The sequence below is a fragment of the Barbatula barbatula genome, assembly GCF_947034865.1.
Source record: "Barbatula barbatula genome assembly, chromosome: 23".
Taxonomy (NCBI): Eukaryota; Metazoa; Chordata; class Actinopteri; order Cypriniformes; family Nemacheilidae; genus Barbatula; species Barbatula barbatula.
The window spans coordinates 9,346,096-9,368,302 of NC_136786.1; the positions used below are offsets into that span (position 1 = coordinate 9,346,096).

General features: G+C 38.3%; 1 protein-coding gene across 2 annotated transcripts in view; it reads left to right on the forward strand.

The window, feature by feature from the left end:
• The first annotated feature begins 16,194 nt into the window (after positions 1-16,194).
• The window catches only part of LOC306912149 (uncharacterized protein), a 125,728-nt gene continuing 119,715 nt past the window's right edge, over positions 16,195-22,207 (forward strand). The window contains exons 1-2 of one of the 2 annotated variants that reach the window (XM_079488027.1): positions 16,195-16,410; positions 17,738-17,956. In XM_079488027.1, the coding sequence (XP_079344153.1) occupies positions 17,778-17,956 (179 nt within the window). In that variant the 5' untranslated portion in view covers positions 16,195-16,410; positions 17,738-17,777. The remainder of the gene's footprint in view (positions 16,411-17,737; positions 17,957-22,207) is intronic. The other variant, XR_013788304.1, reaches the window with a different exon arrangement.

A 22,207-nucleotide genomic window follows, 5' to 3' on the forward strand; every position in this document is an offset into this window, starting at 1 on the left:
TCAGATCTTATAAACAAATCAACCTCCATTGTGATTATGTCAGGGTCATATTGACTGCTTTGTAAAGCAGTTCCTAGCAGAAACCAAACAAGCGTTCGAATATGAAAATATGTGTAAAGATATCCATTTCAGAATGTTCTATAATGAAAATCAAGCAAAGCACTTCAATTTAAACATCGCAAGGCCTCACGTGTTTCTTATTCACTCCATCGGTTTATTACCAATCACTATTAGTAATTCCCGTCACTTTGCAGATAGTACAGAAGGACGGAGACAGCAAGAGCCTTTCTATCAAATTGTATTTGACTTGACTCCATTCTCCGGGGGGTAATAAGGCTCTGTAACAATGAGATTGAGTAATTTCACAGAGTCTTCTGCTGCCATATCTAAAATGGTGCCGGTTCTGTGGGAACAATGGAGAGTCCATTTAACAAATTTGCTCCTTCCTGTCCAGAGTTATCTTTCATACATTCCTGAGGAATAATTAGCAACGAACAAAAGCGCACATTTCGTTTGTCTAAGTGCATTTGGATTCCGTCAATGTGCCTTTTCTTTCATTTCAAAAGGAACCACTCAAAAAGCAAAAAATGGTGTTCGTGCGATAATATAAACCAACTATGACTATAACGTTTTATGTATTAATTGAGCGTGTGGTCAATTGTTTTGGAAAAGTTGGCATTGCAATAAGACGGCCACCCATTTCGAAGCTTTGACTTTCTGATTTCAACCTCCTCATTAGTCACAATAATTTTAGTCTTGCCTCGAAATGAGAGGGTGTGTTTATTCTCATATCCCCTTTGCCGACATTGAAGCCACATGAAAGATTTGGTTTGTTTATTTTTGAGGTTTTGGACCGGTGGTGATAATAAAATAACATTTACCGCATCGAGTCTCTAATGTTCACTTGCATCGGGTATAAAACAGCACTATAAAAGCTTATATAAGTGACTGGCACAGAATATTGGCAGGAACTGCGTATGGATAAGTATGACTGACCTCTGTGTATTCATACACTTGCAAGCTTATTCCAATCACATAATGGCAGGGGTTCAGTTCGGTTAATGAAACAGAACAGAAGATTGATAGAAAAAAAAAGAAATGAGATTTTACACAATATCACAGTGACAACTCAATTACAAATAAGACCAAAGGTATTTTTACTGCACTAAAAATTGTATTACTTTCTATGATCCTGCACATCCTGTCATCCTGCATTTGTTAGGTAAGCAGCGGTTTATAGATTTGTAGATTTTACACGGATTGTGATTTGTCAGATTAAATGAACATGCTCCTTCTGAACTTTGGTTAAAACTCCATAATGTTATCCTAATGACTTTTGTACCAAAGGCCATTTTCCATCTGCACATGCTGTTTTTCAATGTGTGAAAGTTATTATGCATCGAGAATACCAGTCAAAATTTAGCTAAATTAGTTCACACCTTTGCCAGCTGTAGGTAATTATTCGCCTGAAACACTTCGCACAAACACAGACACAGAAACACACTTGCTCAAACATACCCGTCCTCACACACACCAAGGCAAAGTCTGAAAGTCTGTCTATATTAGAGGTGTAGGCATCACTATATGGTTCATACATAGGATTTAAAGGTCCAGTGCACTGCTTCATTATGTAAGGTGCTTATACACCTCTGAACACAAGGATGTGCATATTATATTGCATTTCTTTCAATAGATCATCCAAAAAAATCACATACAGGACCTTTAAACAAACCCCTTAATTGTTTCATATTAGTACCCATGGCTTGGGAAATATGCTTTTTTCTAAGACATCAGCGTCTCAACATTCAGAGAAAAAAATAGGAAAGGAACTTCTGTAGACTACCATTGGAGCATTTTCTAGGTTACTACACAAAATAACCAATAAAACAACCAACTAAAACACCCTGGCAACCAACTAACAACACCCTGGCAACCCGGGTTTCTTTGACTCTCTTGACTGTAGAGTATTTAAATATATACATCTCTCTGATCTAACATATTACACAAACAATGACGAAAACCTCGGTCATTTAATTTCACAAACATACAAGAGGGATTTTAAGGCCTTGTGCTTCAGACCTATCAGTAAAATCCACTCAGTACTTTTTTGCTCTAAGCGCAGATGCAAAGTCTACTGAGAATCCCTTGATTAGATAAAAGAAGAAAAAGAAACTTCCACCCTCTATTGATCCACCGGGACCCCAGCAGAACAAGACAAAGAGCAGTACTAGCAAAATCAGGACATCCTGAGAGAAAACCAGCTAATAATCTGCTTATGCAATGGCTTTGTTTTTGAGTTTTGCACCCTGGATATACTTTACGTGTAAATGACCAAGGCTAATAGTGTGTTTCGCAGTAACGTTCCTGAAATACCGACTCACTTTGCCAAAATTTGGTCTTTAACGCCGAATAAAATGACTCAAGCATGGAATGATCAGGCCTCAAAGGAACCATCCGAGTATCACATTGCACAGGCTTTAGATTTCACTTAATTGGATCTCAGACCCACCAAGCGAAAGCCCCACATGAAAAGTAGGCAGCTTTTCATTTCAACACATTTCAGCATTCTCTTCACCATCTTCTGTATACGTAGAGTCAGAGAGGATGAAATATTCCAGTCATGCATCAATATGCAATGGCAAAAATTCAAAAGGAACTTTGTGAATATCAGAATACGAGAGATGCACCTGACAGAGCAGGCAGAGAGAAACATTATGTAGGTGGATCTGTACCGAGATGAAGTGGTATCTGCTTAGACTGAAGGGATGGTTGAGGTTTTGTTGCAAATCCGTCCGACTCCGAAGATGAAGCATCACTTTTTGAGAATCAGCCTTTGAACGTTTCCCTCATGGCAGAGACAGAGCAGAGCTGCAAATGAGACGGATCTCCTTTTGATCTTTTTGCAAGTGTTATAAGAAAGGAAATGATGAGTTATGAGGAACGCGATGTTCAGAGACAGAAATGCATAACTTAAAATTTTCAATATGTAAAGGAAGTATGCTTGGCTTCAGATCAGAGTCAAAACAAGACTAGAACCAGAGACAAGAACCAGGTGGTCAGATTTATTCAACTACAAAGAGCAATTGCAAATTTATTTTTAAACGCAGAGACAAATGGTAAATGTGGCTAAGTTGTTATGGAAACCAGACAATGAGTAATGAGACAGTCTGGAGAGGTCTTAAGACTTCTCAAGACATCTCAATACCTTTGCATCAGACAGTCAGATAAAAGATCAGATGTGACTAGGGAAAGCATGCACAGCTCCCATTGTCTCAATTTATCTTTTGTTTACTCAATAATTATCTCAACAGGTGGCAATGCTAGGTCCCCCAACCACATCATACAGGAAGGTGGAGGGGGCTGAGAAATTGGGGGTTGCCCGAGACAGAACTCACAGCCAACACAAAGCCTACAGTCTCCGGCATCAAGCACAGGAAAGCCCCTACAACAGAGGCACAGCTAAGATAGTAAAGATTAAGAGATATTGGGAAAGATTCGACCCTGAAATGTGAGACTACAGCCCTCCCGTGGGTGTGTAAAGGGGAGCTGGGCACAAACTGTTACACTTGTAAGTGTGTGTGTTTTAGAGAAGGGATGTTAAGGTCAAAAGTATTGGGCTAATGTTTGATCTCTTCCTGTTGGACTTAAGTCACGGGGTCATATGACCCGGCCACTGTTTCAGTATGGGATCATTTGCACAAGATTGGAAAGATAGCTTGATTAAATTATGGGTTTCAAGGAAACGTGTGTTAGTCAGACAGTGGGTGTGGGCTAAAACTTAAGGCTGGCTTCACACAAACAATATAAACATGGATAGACATGTGGTGAAAAGGGAAGAAAAGTCAATGCACTGAAGTACAGATTAAAATATGTTTAGTTATCAACACTTATCCTTCCTATTGTGCAAATTTGACCAATGGTTTAATATATGATAAATGATCAAATTGAAATTATTTGCATTATTACCTATCTAACATTTGAAATAAAATGATTAGGAGAAAACATTACTAAGATTATTTTTAATGAGTTCTGTGAATTGAGTTCCTGCAGAAACCGAAAGAAGCTGTTGATTCTGATGCTTCAAATTCTTTAAAAACAAAACAAAGCGAAATTGAAAAACAAAACCCTATTTACACTTTATTTTCAGAAGGCATGAGAAAACACATATCACAATTACTAGAAACATTTAATATTATCATACATTTTCTAAGATTATAAATGTTTTTTTTCTTGCTAAATATTTTCATGGCTCAAGGTTTAAAAATACAATAAGGATGCTTTAAAGATGTCAAAGTTGCTTTAAAGATTTTCTGGGTTTAAATGTCTGGGTTCATTTTTCCCAGCTGTTAGGTTCGTCCCTTTTGTTACCCAAAGTTGGGTTGAAAATAACCAATTTTTGGGGGGACCAATTTTTTTTCCTGCATAGTAAAGGCTGCATACAATTACTGTATATGGTCAGAAAAAGAAAAAAGTATATTACATAATAGTCTGACTGTATACAGCATTATTAGACTATTTAAATAACACACAAACTTAAAGTTGCTCAAAACACCAACGCTGTGTCTGCCAATATATCTAATGTTACAGCCACGCAGACTATAAGAAAACAACATCACAAGCATTTCTTTCCCAGCGCTGACAAATAAGACCGGCAAATAGACAAATAAAGACAGACACACCATTCTGTCACTCTGGCCTATAGCTGAGGCGAAACACACACACACACAGGTTATCAGAGAACCACAGAGAGTTCTCAGAGGGCCACCGCGTCTCTCTCAGACGAACAATATCTCCCTCCGTCCGCAGGCTCTCTGTTTGTTGTTTTAAGGCCAGTGCAGATTGGATGCAGCAGCGTAATGTCAGGGCAGTAGAGTTTTAAATATGTTTCTACCGTCTGCCTATTATTTCTCAGCCTCGCTTGACTTCCCACACGGATGGCTTCGCAATACTAATAAGGGCATCTTTAAAAACAGGCCTGAACTGAGGTTGAGAAAGAATAAGCAAGAGAATCAGAGATACCCCATATGAGAAAACAAAAAATGAGAGACAGAAGAGCAGAAAAAGAGCATCGAGCGGAATATGTCTGGTTATGGATAAAGGTCAGACTGTTTGTGTGATTTCCATACTGAAGGCCTCTAGGGCTCATTTCTGCAGCACTGTGTTTCTATCCGTGTCCTGTTTGACTGATTCGTCCGATTCATTCCTTACAGCAGACCCCTGAACCCCAACAAAAAACTCATTACATTTTACGCCTAATTATGACACAAGCAAGGTTGTTTTAGAAATCACTGGGCGGGATAAAAGGAGTCACGTCGTGTCCTTCAAAGCGAAGATGAAAAAAGTTGTACATGTTCTTGGCACGCTGTTGTCGAAGTGATTTTGGCTCAAGTCCCTCTTGTGTTTCTTCCAGAAGTAAAGTCTTTTTTTTAAATAATTCTATGCAGCTTTCTATGCAGTCCTGTTCCGGATGACGCACTTGATGTGGACTTGCGGTGTCGTTGCCTCTGTTTTAGGCGCGTCCAAGAAGTCCACAAGTCCATAAGACCGTAGAGCGTCGGTTAGTTTATGGGTGTGCGTGATTTTGCCAAGCAGGATGTGTATCCAGATCAACTGGATTTTATTGGTCACTGCCATCTGTTGAGTTTTGGATGCTGATCTCCTTGGTAAAATTATGTTCCGGTCTTAACTACAGTCCTAAGTCCATCCAACCTGAAAAAGTATTTGAAAATAGACACAAGGACCTGACTATGTTCAACAAATCACAATCCATACAATCACTAACAAACACATGGTTCAAAAATGGAACATAAGGGTGAATCATGATTGAATCATGTCATGTCTGTTGTGTCACCGAAGGATGTAACTGTCTAGAATACCTCATGCTGGGAATGACACGTTGATGCTGTTGCTCTTCTTGACCCTATTTGTTTAGCTCATCCTTGTTTCAGCGCTGCCTGCTGTATCTGTCTGGACATGCATTCTTCTATCCCGTGTTTGTGTAGTGTAGTGTTTATAAAGCATTGTTAACCGATACCTTATCTTTTCCTTGGGACGCACTTAGAGTCAATGTCACGTTACATCAAGACACCAAATGAAGATAAACATGATCCTTTGTTTTGTGAAGCAGCTGATGTTATGGCCATCACGGAGAAAGTGCAGCTGTGACACTCGCTTAATTTGTCTCTCGCCTTGTCATTCGTGCTCCGGCCATTGAATGACCAAGCAACATGCCTTTTATTGATTACTCATCGTATGGCCCCTGACAGTGACACATGGCACCTCCATTATCATTTTGGCAAAGAGGAAAACACAAAAGCACGGTAATGTATGTCTTACATATGTCTGATGAGCTGCGGACAAACATGATGAATGAAGTGACCTCCATTATGTAGAAACTGACGGCTGCTTCGAATGATGCATGCTTGTTGTGTTTCTCGAGGACGTACGAAAAGATACGCCATATACATTTGTCATTCCTAAACTTGCATTTTTATTTGATAAATGAAAACAGTTGGGAACAGGTATGTTTAGGTATATGTACGTACTAGTATAATTATTGGTAAGTGTAACTAAAAATATTGCTCATATTTCTTATAATAATATATAATAAATTTAATAGCTGGATGTTTTATTGTTAAATAAATTACACTTGAAATAAAAAAATAAGTTTATACAGGATGGAAGAACTTGAGGGTAAATAAATGATGACAGCATTTTCATTTGAGTGAACAATCTTTTTAAAGAAAGGAGTGTGTTATTGAGAAAAAAACGTTTTTGAGCTTAAAGGGATAGTTCACCCAAAAATGTAAATTCTATAATCATTGACTCACCCTTTAGTTTTTCTGAACCTGTGTAAATTACATTGTTAAAAAAAGATATTTAGAAGTGTGTTTTTATCTAATCAGATTTCCTTATAGGAGGGGACAATTGTAGTCAATGGTGACCCAGAACTGTTTGGTTTTCCATTATTATCTTCTTTTGTTTTCAGAAAGAATTTCTAAAGTTTTGGAACAACTTTTTGGAACAACAGAATTTTGGGACAGTTTTGGTGCACCATTGACCACCATGGAAGTTTTTTATACTATGGTGGTCAATCATGCCCCAGAATCGTTTGGTCACAGACATTCTACCAAATATCTTTTTTTGTGTTTAGCAGGACAAATAAATAAATTAGGTTTGGAATAACTTGAGGGTGAGTAAATCATGATTGAATTTTGATTGAACCATCTCTTTAAGATAAAAGATACAAATCCAAATGAAATGTACAACATCACTTTTATAGAAATGTTGCCATGTTATATCATTTTATTCATTTCAACTGGCAATACTACACATGTGTAGCAAGCATATCTTATCATTTGGACAAGGACTCCAAAATGTTCTGACGACAAACAGTTTTTACTAAATAACTAGATTAAAATACTAAAATTGAAAGGAGAAACCACATTGTTCTTTAACAGGCTTTTGGATATGAGAAACAGTCAACATTGTGCTTTGCACAATTAAAAATGACATTTGGGATGTTGACCAAGAATGACTTTTTTAGGGTTTCGAAATATTGGCTATCCAAATGTCAACTGGATGTGTTCCACGCACATTCCAGAAAAATTCACGCGCAGTTACCTGGCACCGACAAATTCTGGAAATGGCAACCCATGGAAGTTATGGATGGTCCAAGAGCTACATTTATTCAGTCATCTTATCTGTTGGACATTTCACCGTGACACTGCCACTGGCCAGTCTGGGGCCTGACTGACAGAAGGCTTTTGTTATTGTCAGCCTTCCGGGGACTAGACCCTGCTTATCTCTTGCCCGACGGTGCCGAAATAAACTCACTGTCAGAAATTGCGCCAGTGAATAACCAGTGGGAGAGGCGAGACCTTCAAGACAGTGTTTTCTCTGGAATTGAAGTCGAAAGGTCATTGAGATTTTCGGCCAAAATATAAATGCATAATTTGGTTCTGATGTAACCTTAGTGGTCTAATTAAGCCTTTATAGTGTGAAATTTATGTAGATGTGTTTGGGGTGATGAATCCAAAGTTGTTTGCTCCCTAAAGATAAATCCCTTAGAATCGAATGTATAGGGAATATCAGGGTCCTGTTCACCCCTTATGAATTTTATAATTTAACATACAATTTTTGTTGTCAATTTGTGTATAGACACATTTCATCTAACCCACAACACAGGAAAAATATATTTAATACACATTAACCTTATAAGCTTGACTTCAGGTGGCCTTTACTTAACTGCAGCTAGACCTTTGAGTGTTGCTAGTGTTGAGTAGTTTAAATGTAATTAAATACAATTATACAATAAAATATTAATATAAATTAAATTTAAAAAAGTTATATTATAACCAAACACAGATCTGAAGTTAACTTCGGGCCAGGTGCATGTATCCGATGCATTAGAGTTGATTTAATCGTTGATTTGCATCATTCATTTAATTTTTCCACTGTGACAACTTGCCCCGGTAAACCCAATGTAGTTTTGCTTTCAAGGCAAAATTGCTATTCACAAGTTAATTTAGGACACTGTAATTTGTAAGAAATCAACAAGAGGTTATTATAAATAATTTAATTTCAAATGAGAATTTTTTATAATGGAGCACAAGAAGGACTTGAACATTTGAAATGATGGTGAAAGGGGGTCGGAATGGTTTGGGGTCAGTACATTTAAAAAAAATTCTCTCAGTGAGAATGTACTTTTATTCACATTGACTAAATTACTTAAGAGTCATAAAATAATACATTAAACAAAAATGGGGTGATAACAGTTATGTTACAGTGTAGCTCAAACTGAATTATGCAAAGGCATGAGTTACTTATTTATACGTTTCAAAGTATTAAAACATCACAGACTTCAATTTCATAAAAAAATGTGTCCAGAATTTTCTGCAGCCCAGCTGGTTTTCCATTACACAGGGACCTCTTCGAGATGAATTCAGCCTTTTTTTATGCAAGTTTTAAAGCTTAAATTCCTAATGCAAGCTTTAGTAATGTTTGCCTGGCATTTACTTAGTAGTGACACAATTCAGTGAGATGTTTTGCTTACTCTATTAAAGTTTGTTTACTTCAACCACACGGCACCAGCGTCTTTGCAATCACAAACATTAGATCCACTATAAAACTGTAAATGGGTTTTGAAAGATAGACAAGATTTGTTAATTGAGTGTGAAAGTCACTCGCTCAACAGTTTACAGTGAAGTTTGTCTCCTTTCAAGTCCTGTTGATGGCGTGGCGTGATACATTTTTACAGCTTACAGTGAATTACCATGCGCTGTCATAATTACTGTACATGACAGAAAATCACCCAGAGCTGTTGCAAACTCATCTAAATCTGACAGATTTCATGTACAAAATAAGTTGAAAACAGCAGATAGACTTGAAATTTTACCCATTCATAACTCACACACTGGAACTAAAATCAGCATGTTTGTTATGATTTCGATGTTTCATGTACAGCAGTTTTTTCTAAACCAAGGGGGTGGGGCTTAAAATAAGCAAAACAAATACAAATCAAGATATTTTTGTGTTTCGATCTAATAATCAACCTATTGGTGGTTCATTTATAGCCACCTTTGCACATGAACCCGTGAAACAAAGTTTTAACATCCCAAAACCTACACACTTCACCTTTAACTTTCAACAACCTGGTTCTTCCAGCAGTGTAGATTAACTTGCATGTATGTGTACGGGCAAATGTGTAGATGTATTTCACGTGGGTAGCGTGTAGACTGACTGTCTCACTCATCCGCCCTGGCTAATGAGTCAGACCACATTATTCTGCGGTGAGTGATTCCTGATGCATTTCAGCATGTGCATTTAGTGTCTGAGACCGAGACGCTGTCAAAGGACCTCGATAAAGTGTGATGCTCTTGTGGGCGAAACCACATTGCTGAAAGAAGCAGATAAAGAGGTGAGGTGGAGGGAGAAACAGATGGGAGGCTGGGGTGAGGGTCAAGGGTGGGTGTGATGCTGTGGGACTCGATCGCATTTAGCTACAAAGTGGTGAGAGATGTTTCAGTTTTTGGCAGATACAAAAATGTGTGCGCTTAGGCGGCAATTAGCTATGAATGTGAGTTAGAATCGGGACAAAAGTGGATTCTGACATAATACTTCAGTGCACAGATTAATATCTACTACAAAAATATATGTTTTATTCATGCAAAGTACTAAATTCACATGAAATATGGCCCACTCTACTGCTCCAGCAGGAAAAAATCTGCCCATCAAATATGTGTGTTTGGATGTCCAAGCATCCTTTATTAAATCTCTATTTACATACATTGTTTTCTTATTGTATTCTCCCCTCTCCTCTGTATATCGTGATATCTTATTCGCTTTAAATGCCACAGCAATAATGACTTTGGCTCTGCAAACACTTTTTAAATAACATTTTTTCCTGTCAAACCACATTAAAGTGCAGCGGTGCTCTTCTGTTTAATAGATGTGGAACCAAATCAAACAGATACAACCTATATTTAAATATCCCTGAGAAATGAATCCGGGAAAAAGGTCACATGAAAATGGCACAGGAGTTTAACGTTATGTTCATGAAATAAAAGAATACTTGCTGTCATTGGCAACGCCGTTACAATGTTGATTACAAGAAGTGAATGTTGTGTAAAAGTCACTCTTTTAGTCAAACATTCAAATTGTGTGTCGTATGTTATTACCGATATTGGGCTGTGGCTGTCACTACTGGAGGTGTTTTTGTTAAGTTCACTCCTGTTCTACATATGGATGATTGATGGAGTGTACCGTACATATACATTTAATATATCAAATAATATACAGGATATAGATTTGGTCAGTTAGCATAGCTGTATATTCTAAACATATTAATTTAATAATGAACAAGAATGAATGATTTTATGTAGAAACAAACACTGGTGAGTGAATCCTATTGCCTACTGTATGAAGAGTTAATTTTAGAAAAGAGTGTATTGTAGATCTAGACTTTATTTTACTACACATTGTTGAAAAAGATAACTCAGTTTAAAATGTCCAAAACTGCAGTTGCGTTGTTTTGATCAAGTAAAAAATACAGCTAACTAACACAATAAAAACATAACTTTAGATTTTTTGGCAAAAAAAAACCTTTTCATACTGTATGTAGTAAAATAAAATCTAGACCTTCAATAAATGATTTCTGAAGGCTTCTTATCACACTTTTCCCTTTACAGAAGAATTATTGCTCTTAACAAAACATTTTGCCTGATAAGATTACAGAAGTTATGCCCTGTTTTAAAATGTTACAGTCAATGAACTCATTCGCATGTGACAGAATTAGTAACACAGTGTGATAACTTTGTTTACGTATTCTGTGTCTGTCCGGTCTGCAAGCAGTGCCTGGTTCCTTATCTGAGGCAAGTCTCAACTTCTGTGAGGAGCCCGTCGGCACTATCTCGTTCTTGTAAACATGTACCGGCGTGTTCCACATCACACAGTCACTAGTTAATGGTTAATGGAGTGTTCCGGAGAGCCCCCTCAGGACACTATTCCCAGTCATAGCTACATTCCAGCAGCCTCTGGGAGAGATCTGGCTTTTTATGGAGGCAAGAGGGCAACACCGTCAGAACCCTGCCTGGGAAAATACCAGAGGAAAGGAAACGGTAACACATTGACTTAACGCAACTGAAACCCCCATTGTGTTCTATTGTAAGAAAAACACTTAACTGTGAATGTTCTCTACAAGTTCTATCTATCTATCCATCCATCCATCCACCCACCCATCCATCCATCCATCCATCCATATATATTTATATATATATATATATATATATATATATATATATATATATATAAAAAAATACATATATAATATATATAGTATATTACAGTAATACATAGTATATACGTATATTAATATACTATCAACACATGGGCTCTTATGGCTTATTTTTCAAATAATGATAACAACATGACACCATTGTTTAATAAATACAAACATGAATAAGAGCTAATAAAATACTGACATTGCATTAGCTGAACTGTCGGCTGTTTACATTCCCCGAGCAACTTGCATTACAGTTTTTCTCAGTCGCTTTGGTGCATTTCTTAGATCAAAAGTGCAATTCTTGATACTACTTGTACAAATTCCAAATCATCTAGTGCACATCATTATAGCAATTTCTTATTCCTTTGAACAAATTACAATTGCTTTTGTACATATTGCAATTGATAATGTACAAGTGTAAGCTTTTTTCCACATTTTCAATTGCTCATGTCATGTTGATCAAAATATAGTAGATGGTTCTCTGTTGAATAGCCTTACCCTTCAAAACATCTAGGCATTAGTTCCTTGCATAAGCCATTACATTGCAAAATTGTTGAACTATTTGTCATAAACTGTCAAGCATAGTTTTATTAATTTCTATTAGACCTTTTGTACATAAACGTGATTTGATGAAATTGACCCTCATTCATGAAGGAATGTAAAGTGTTTGTTCAACCAACAATCAACCAGTTGTCTAAATTGCTCAAAGGTGCATCTCATGAACAAGAAATTGGCAAGCATATATAGACAGACCACAACACAGAGTTGCAATTTTTTCAATAATGGATGGACCAGGAAACGAACAGGGTCAACAGCCAAGAGGAGGAAGAGGAGGAGGAGGAGGAGGAGGAGGAGGAGCAAGGATGCGTGGTGGAAGGCAAAACAGAGGAAGAGGCAGAAGAGGACATAGGCGCATATCTGATGACATAAGGGCCACTATTGTAGACCATGTTGTCAATCATGGCCTTACAATGGCTGAGGCGGGTCGAAGGGTGCAGCCGAATATTGGGAGATCAACCGTGTCCTCAATAGTTCAAACGTTTCGAAGAGAGAACAGGTATGTCCACCAATGTACAGTGCACTGTTACTGTATATAAGCAGTATACTGTATACTTCCTACAATGCTTCATATTATAGTCCACTTATATTTCACAGCATACAGAAATATACTCTATACAGATACATACTGCACCTTACATGCACCCACCTGTATGTTTTACAGTAAAATGTGTGTTTGCATAGTTTTTGTCTATGTGAAAGTGTGCGATGCATCGCTGCATTTTTCCCCACATAGGACTGCAAGATTACCTCAAACCGGTGGCAGAGGATGCCTTTTCACACCTCAACAGGGGGAGGCTATTTGCAACATGGTCCGAGCAAACAATGCCATGAGACTCCGGGAAATACAAAGGACCATTATAGAAGACAACGATGTCCTTGAAAACATCCATACGGTTAGCATCTCAACCATCGACAGGGTGCTTCATAGAAACCAAAGTATGTGGTCATTTGTGATAATGTGAGTCTCCATCGATCAAACATCATAAGGCAATGGTTTGTGAGCCACCCGAGGATGCTCATAGAATTCCTCCCACCTTATTCACCATTCCTTAACCCAATTGAGGAGTTCTTTTCAGCATGGAGGTGGAAGGTGTACGATCGTCAGCCACACACACAGATGACCCTGCTGGCTGCAATGGATGCAGCATGTGAGGACGTCACAGTAGATGCCTGCAGGGGATGGATAAGGCATTCCAAAAGATTCCAGTCTCTTTGAATCAATAACCCACATACAGTAATATGTAAATAGTACTGCTGAAATTGATATATGCCATAGAAGTTCAGCCTTGTGCAGTTTCAATATAGTAACTGTCATCCAAACTGTAGACTAAGTTTACATCAGGTGATACTGTCAAAGTACACACTTACATTGACAACATGCCTAAACATTTTGACGACCTTGTTCGTGAACAATGACTCAATGACTTATTATTCTGATGACACTGACATGATCATTGACATGAATATTTACTTTTGAGAGATGTACTAAGGATTTTTAGTGACTGACTAGCTTTAGAAACGTATCTATTGTATATTGCAGTTTGAACAAATTGTTCTGAGAAATGCACTTATTATTTTGCACATGTTAGGGATGAAAGCGACTGAGAAAAACTATAATACAGAATTCAAATGATATGTGGGCACAAGCGTGTAAGAAAGTAGCTTGTCCAATTAGATTGTAAACCAAGAACCCCTTCATTTATTAAAAAATGAAAGATTTCTGAAATTATTCATAGTGATTAACCACAGTCCTTTGTTTATTATCAATACAAACCTAACTAAATTATTCTGTGTTTACGGTCACAAAAATGAATCAAGGCACACATGTAGCGTGCTGAGATGCACATGCATGTGTATGTGTGTGCACACATTTAAATGAGGAGAAAACAATGGATGGCTGGTAACGTGGGGTCTCATCACTCCAAGAATTCCCATTTGCTTTTGCAACACAAATGACACCCCACCGGCAACTTTGTGATTACGTCAATTTGTTTGTCTTTGTTTTGATGAGCCTGACACACACAAACACGCACACAAAGTCATCATGAGCCGCAGCCCGTGGCACACTCGATCTATCAGCGCTCTGCTGTCTCCACCGTTCTTCCTGAAGAATCCGTTATTCCTCTCTGACACGCACACGAACAACATACCAAAACAAAACTAGGCACATTTTGACAGATTTTACTGTAAAACCAGATTTCTATATTCTGTTTACATTTTTTGGTTCTACGCTACAGTAAGGCAGATGCCAGGGCATTGCTTTGCAGCTTTTCGGGTTGTTTATAACATGTTGCTTTGTAGCTGCTTCAGTGTAATTTTGTCATGGAGCACTTCTCTCAATAACGCCGCAGAAGAGGCACAGCTGGCCTGACCTCCCAGTGCACCCCAGAGATGTTCTCCTCTCGTCTCCCTCCCTCTCGTTGTCTCTCTGCTCGATGGCTCGAGCTGTCAGACAGTGACAGCCCAGGGTTCACCACAGTATGTTCAACATCCAATCAACCGGCAACTAAAGCCGCTACACTTACTCTATGAAAGCAGAGCGAGAGAAAAAATAGCTATCATGCATCTTGTGGAGCCATAACATTTGTGTGCGTAATGCGATGTGCCACTTCCAATAGGACACATCTGTTGACTCCTCTGGGAAGTGTCGCAGGGAGAAAAATGTGTGCTTGATTACAGTATATCTAGCCATCGGCCGTCTCATCTCTAGCTGTGTTTTGCAAATGTATGCATCTTAATGTAGCTTCTATCTTATCAGAGGCAATGGCTCATGATACAACATGCTTTCAAGGGACAATTTACCCAAAATGAAAACTCTGTCATCATTTACTCACTCTTATGTTTTTTCACACCACATTCTGTAGAATGCAAAAGGTGACAGACAGAATGGCTTTTCTAAGCAATGAATGCTGTTGAACTGCATAAAAGTACGCAATACAAAGATATTGCATGCCTTCTGTTCCGGAAGCATGACAGCTTTGAAAGTTAAACAGATCAAAAATGTGGTTCTTCATAAAAAAACAATGAAATTTGGTCCACACATACAGTATTTACAAAATACTCAAAGGCATAACCCAAAACTACCAAAAGTTCACCCAAAAATGAAAATTCTGTCATGAATTACTCAACATCAAGATTTTCTAAACTTGTATAAAATATTTGTTCTGTTGAAAACAAAGATATTTGGAAGAATGTCAGCAACTGAGACACCAAGGATTTCCATAAAAATGGTTATCAAAGGTGTCCCAGAACGGTTTGTTTTTTTAAATTGTTCCAAATATTTCCTTTTGTCTTTAACAGAACGAAAAAACAATATAAATATCTACAATAATTATGTCTGGTAGTCAATGGTGCCCCAGCAACCTCAGTTGCTAACATTCTTCCAAATATCTGTCTTTGTGTTCAACAAAACAAAGCAATTTATGCAAGTTTAGTGGAGAGAGAGAGAGAGAGAGAGAGAGAGAGAGAGAGAGAGAGAGAGAGAGCGAGAGAGAGAGAGAGAGAGAGAGAGAGAGAGAGAGAGAGAGAGAGAGAGAGAGAGAGAGAGAGAGAGAGAGAAGATGAGAGAGATGTTTATAAATAGCCATATTTCTTTCACTGCCAGATGTAATTTAATCGAACAAATAGTAGTCTTTTGTACTGTAAATGCGTTTGATCAAGTTCATTTGTATTTATTTGTGTACTGTTGGCGTTTGATTCTTTAGTAGTTTGATCATTAATATGACATGTCTTTCAATTGCCTTTAATACAAAGTCCATCAAACGTAACGAAGATCTTAGTTGCTGGCAAAAAGGAAGCATTTGGTTTTATTTCATATTATTGCAAATATCTACTTTGAAAAAGAGTCCAATTCTTGCGAAGAGAACGAGTGACAGATCGCTCCAAATGATTCAGTACACAAGTGAATCGATTGAATCGTGAGCGCAATTTGTCAAGTTCATTATTCACCATCTTGATCATCGACTCACACCTGACGTCACTTCTACTACTGATTACACGCGTTGACAAAACAGTGTCGTGGAAATGTAACGTCGAAGGGTTTATCAACGTTTGCCGCTATCTAAAAGGTATAGTATTGAAAACCGACACCACCATGTTTCTTCTTCCCATTGGTGGTCGCGTTTCACCTTTTTATTTGGAAAAATGATCGAAACGAGCAAGATGTTTGCATTTACATAAAACGTTACCTGGAAATACAGTTCCCATTCAAACACGATCATTGATCAAGTTATTACGCAACACAATGACGTAATTCGTCAATTTAGTTTTTAGAGTCACACCTTTTTCTGTGTTGGTGCTTGGCCCATTCATTCATTCTTTCTTTCTCAGATCAGCATGCACTTTCTGTCTAACATAATCTTGTGCATTTTAGGAAAACAAGTCACGAGTTTGGAATGACATAAATAAATAAAAAATAAGAATGTAACTTAAATATTACAGCAGGCTACATAATAACTTAGGATGTGTGTTCGAGTGTTCATTTACTTTGAACTTTGTCTTTCCCCGTAATATGTCTTTTCTTAATGCACCCTATTTGTCTCTCATTCAGAAACAAAGTATAAAAACAGACTGAGATGTAATAATCATTTCCTTATTTCTTATTTCCTTTTCCTTCTCTCTCTCTTCTCCCAGCTGGGTGAGGTGGTGTTGTGATGGAGATAATTTTTCTCGACCCTGGAGGGCTGTTGTGTTGTGGCATTAGGCATGAATTGCGGTTCGTTCCAGCAGATTAGAAAAATTCTTAATCTCTTCTTATTCTGCCGCCTCCCATTCAAATGGGCTCGGATCGTCTGTTAATGTGCAATTCATTTCAAGTTTTTTTTCTCCTCCTGCTCTCCTGAAATAGCTTTACGTAGAATCATTTGAATAAGAGGGATTAAAACGTGTATGTCTTTGTTTCTTTTGAAATGCCTAAAGCGTTTTACCTGCATTTCCAATAGAGAGGTGAAAGCTTCAGCTTTATCATCTCAAGTATTTTTTTGTTTAGAAAGCTGTAGTCTGGAACTTTGTTTAAACTTTTACAGATTATAGAGAATTGTTTTTTCCATGTATTTAGTGTGCAAGAGCGTGCTTGAGGGTGATGCTTGATGCACTATTCACATTTCCTTAAAATAAGTCAAAATCTAGTTTTACTTGGTTTGGTCATCATGGTCATCACACTTTGACAAGGTTTTTCATTACATTGTCATTGAGGAACAGTTGAAAGACACACATACACTTTTTTTTAGACCGACCGGATAAAAGGATGGTTGTGTCATGAGTTTTTAATGAGCACCAGCCCATCTGTACCAGTCTCATGCACACACAGTCAATGCACCTGCTTCCACTTGATGACTACTCCACATTCTCTTCATTCCTCATCCGAGATCTGACTTTCTCTCTAATGTTCCTCAGGTTTGGCCCTCATGCACTGCAGGAATGCTGTATTCCAATAATGAAGCAGAAAACTGAAGATGTTGGTTCTCCACTCACTTTCTTATGCCCGGATCAAGTCAAGCTCAACCACCGCTCCATCTTAACCTCGACCTCCAGACGCAAGCCTCCGCCACTTTCTATTCGCAAGAGAGGGATCTCTGTCTTCATGCTGACCGAGTGTGACCCTCTTGTTCACAGGTATTGTCATTTTGAACCAGAGTTTTAAATGCAGTGTGGTAATTTCACCCATCTGTGCATTATGCTGGTATGCATTAAGGTGATGGAAAGCAGCTTTGGGAAGTGTTCAGTGATGTGCGGAGGTCTTTAGTGGAGGACATTTATCTACCAGAAACAGTCACAAGTTTAAAGCCGGCTAATCCCCGCTTTGATTAGCTTTCAGGCTCTCTGTTTCAGTTCTCACCTGTCCTCTATACATAACATCTGTCTTTACTAAATACTCACAGACTTTCTCAGTAACACTTCAAAACTGTCAAACGTTTTCAAGTGAGTTCAGCTTGTTAGGGAAATGAAGATGCTACCTCAAACAAATTTTTGAATTTTGTTTATTGGCACACAACCAGGTCAGGGGGAATACTATTTCTGTTACTGATGTTAATATGGCACCCTGAGCTCCTTCTTGGGGCAGTTCCTCTGTGGCAAAGTTAAGTGTGTAAATTCTAGAAGCATTTTAATATTGAATTACACACATCACCTTTAACAACTTTGCTCAAAAGCACAATGGTCTTTTGACCAGGATATTTTATATTCAGTCATTTTTTGATGATTGCCGGTGTGTGGCAGCAGTTAACCATGTTTAATGGTCACCTAAATCATTTTTTTTACTTTTTGTAGTTTGATTACTATACCTCAAGCCTTGGTGTTAAACACTGCAGAAGGATTTCTGTGAATTTTTGTCTTGTTTTTCAGTACAGATACTTAATCAAGATACATTGATCTTGGAAATGACAAGATATGAAGGCCCGTTTCAAAGACGATGCTAAAAACTAGACCTATAATAAAATGCATGCTTGAGCTGTCTTAATTTAAAACATCTTGCATTATTTTATAATATATATCCTTGCGATTGTGTTGCCTCAAGATGCACACCAGTACACGGCACAGTTAACAAAGCTTCTTAAAGGTCCAGTGTGTAATTTTGGGATGATCTATTGATAGAAATGCATAAAATACAAAAGTATGTCTTCAGAAGGTGTATAAAGAGCTTAGACAATGAAGTTTTATGTTTTTGTTACCTCGGAATGAGCTATTTATATCTACATACACCGGGGGTCCCCTTGCATGTAATTCGCCATGATCTGTCATCCGTCGTAGTGTTCTAGAACCCTCTTATAATTTCAAAACTTTATGACTTTCTTCCGCAGAACACAAAAGAAGATATTTTGAAGAAAGTTGGTAAGCGAACAGCACTGGGCTGGGTTTCCCGAAACCTTTTTATGGCTTTGTCATTCTTAAGTTATACCTTAGAGTGGTACATTTATATTCTTAAGAACGACGTAGTGATACGAAGGTTTCGGGAACGCCAGCCCTGGAACCCATTGACTTCTATTGTTTGAACACAAAACCAATGAAAGTGAATGGAGTCCAGTTAACCAAATTTTTCTAAATATCTTCTCTGCGGAAGAAAGTCATGCAGCAGGGCTTGTCAACTGGCGGCCAGCGGGCCAAATGCGGCACACCAATCGTCTTCACTGCAGGAAGGGTACACTACTTCAAGGGTTGTCTCCGATAATTGAATTTTTATTTTGTTACTATGTTCATTAAGTATGATTTAAACAGCTATATTTACGAAAAACAAATGTTCATGTCCCTCCAGAACTCGCACTACAAAGGATCTGCCCTTCTTTAGTGCGTGAGGCACACCAATGCTGTCATGATCCTGCCTCTCCTTGTCTTGGTTTTTTGAGTCTTGTGGCAGGATCATGTCAGTCCCATGTGTTTTGTGTGGAGAAAGAGCATTGTTTTGGTTTGAGAAGCCATGCTCTCTCTCCGGTGTCACGTCCTTTAGTCCCGCCCCCTTGTTTCCCTGGTTAGCGGTCCATTAGTGTTAGTCTTGTCTCCAGCCCTGGTCCATCTTTCCCTTAGTGTTTCAGTCCCCTCACCTGCCTCGTGCAATCCTCCTGTTAGCTTTCCCTTAGTGTTTCATCCATGTCACCTGCCTCCACTCTCCCTGTGTCATCAGTCCTTGTTAGTGTTTCCCTTTATCAAGCCCCAGTTTCCCTCTGTCTCTTTTCGGTTAATTTTGCACACTTTGCACATTTACCCTTCGTCTGTCTGGATTACCCGTGTTCCTGTTCCCTGGTCTCAAGTTTGTGGACTTAGTTTGTTATTCTTAAGACCTTGTTTGTTTTGTCCCCCTTGTGGGAAGTTTTAGTTTTCAGTCTTGTTTGTGTTCATGTTTTCCCCATCGAGGGTCTTTGTTTTGAAATAAAGTCTTGTTGTTCGACACATGTCTGCCTGCGCTTGGGTTCTGTCCACAACCATAACAAATGGGATGAATTTCACCGGAAGATGCGATAATCGCGATCAGTTTCTTGCTCAGATCAATCGATTCGCTTTGTATAAGACGTAAGTCACAAGGGGCAGGGATTACTTTTGTGCTGAATGTATTAGCCTTTTTTACTTTCATTGATATGACTTTTAATTCATTCAACTAAATATCTTCATAAATAACGTCTTGAAAACAATGCCACCCACATCTTGGATGTACTGGGGTGAGTAAATTAACAGCAATTTCATTTTTCTCCTTCATCTCTCCTTCAGTGGCATGACAATACACACAAAAGAAACAATTATTTCCTATCTCTCTATTGAAAATTACTTTCCCTGCATTAGCTAATTAACCGCATGCAGCAGGTATTAATGAGTGCATTGTTAAGCGCCATTACAGTGTTGCCACACTAGTGGCTCTTCACTCAATGAAGAGCTGTTCGCTTTTATATCAGCGTAATGGAGCCAATCATTTCAAAATCTGTGAAGTTCATTTCAGATCAGTTACAGTCTCTCTTTAAGCCATAGAGCGGGTTACATAGGCTCACATATAACGACGAATTGTTTAGGCAGAGTTTGGGTACATCCCATAGTGAAAGCTGGCTATGGCGGCGCTTTCTCTTTGTCTCCTTTGCTTAAAGATAATCAGGTATGATGGAGCTCTTCACTCGCCGCACAACAGAAGCAAAACATAGAGGAAATTGGCTCATCTAAAGAGCATGTTCACATGATTACATGATTACTGAATATGTCCTTGTGTCTGTTTGTCATTTAGAAGGAGAGGCAGATCATCAAAGTGAGCTGATTTTGCAGTCAAATGAGATCCTCTAGGCCATAGTTTGATTTATGCATGAGGATGGCGGAGGGAGCACGTACTGTATACAGAAAGCATTCGTTGGTGTGAAATGTATTGCCCTTGAGTTTGCTGTTATCTTTCTGTCTTGTCTCAAACATGCAAAGATACAAGAGAGGAATTTTACACCTCTATTTCACATCCAGAGCTTGTTAATCTGTTACTGTCACTTTTGACTCCTGAAGATTTTCACGGGGAGCGTGACGATGCAGATTTGTGTAAGTCGCCATGGAGACGATCCCTCCATTGGGCATGAGTTAATATGGCATCATTTGACGTGATTCTATACTGACGATCGGTACATGACTCGAGTCACTCTCTGTTGATACCAGCAAATTTTAGGGCACTAGAAAACAGATGGCGAGTTATTCAGTGGGAGGACCTGAATTCCGCCCACAGCTGTGAAAAACTACTATAGGATTGGCCTGAAATATTTTTCTCGCACATTACGCTGCTTGAGATCACAGGGTTAAATGTATTATACGGTTTGCTTATTGTGTCGATCCGACTTCTAGTGATCAGTTTGTTGACCAGGATATGAAATCAGACAATGTTTAGTCATTCTAAAATGAATGGAACGAGGTCAGCAGTAAATGTAACTTCATTAACCATCTTATGGCCTTTTGAAACCTGTTGTTTGATTTCTACTGAACATCTTATCTTATTAACTATAAGCCTGAAAGACTGCCTCAGATATTGACTGTGATAAAAAGGTCCCAGTGTCCGTCTTTGTAAATGATGCAGAAGATACAGGTTGAGGAATAGTTCACCCAAAAACGAAATAAAATTATTTTCATCATTCATATTTTGCAGTTGTTTCACACGGTTTAACTTTATTGTAGGGAACATAAGTACAATTTGACCCTGTCTGGGAAAACCCAGCGTTTTTTTTGCATGAACTGGTTCTTCGTAATGTAGAGAATGTTTTTTGAAAATTAGGTCATCTCAAAAATTGCTATTGTTGTGGTTAAAGTCAAATTTCGATGCTTGTTTTCTCAAAATTAGATTATGAGGCATTGTTATTATAGGCAAGTTTGCCTTTATGCTTTAAATCATGTTCCATCGAATACACTTGCTTTCGGATGAGG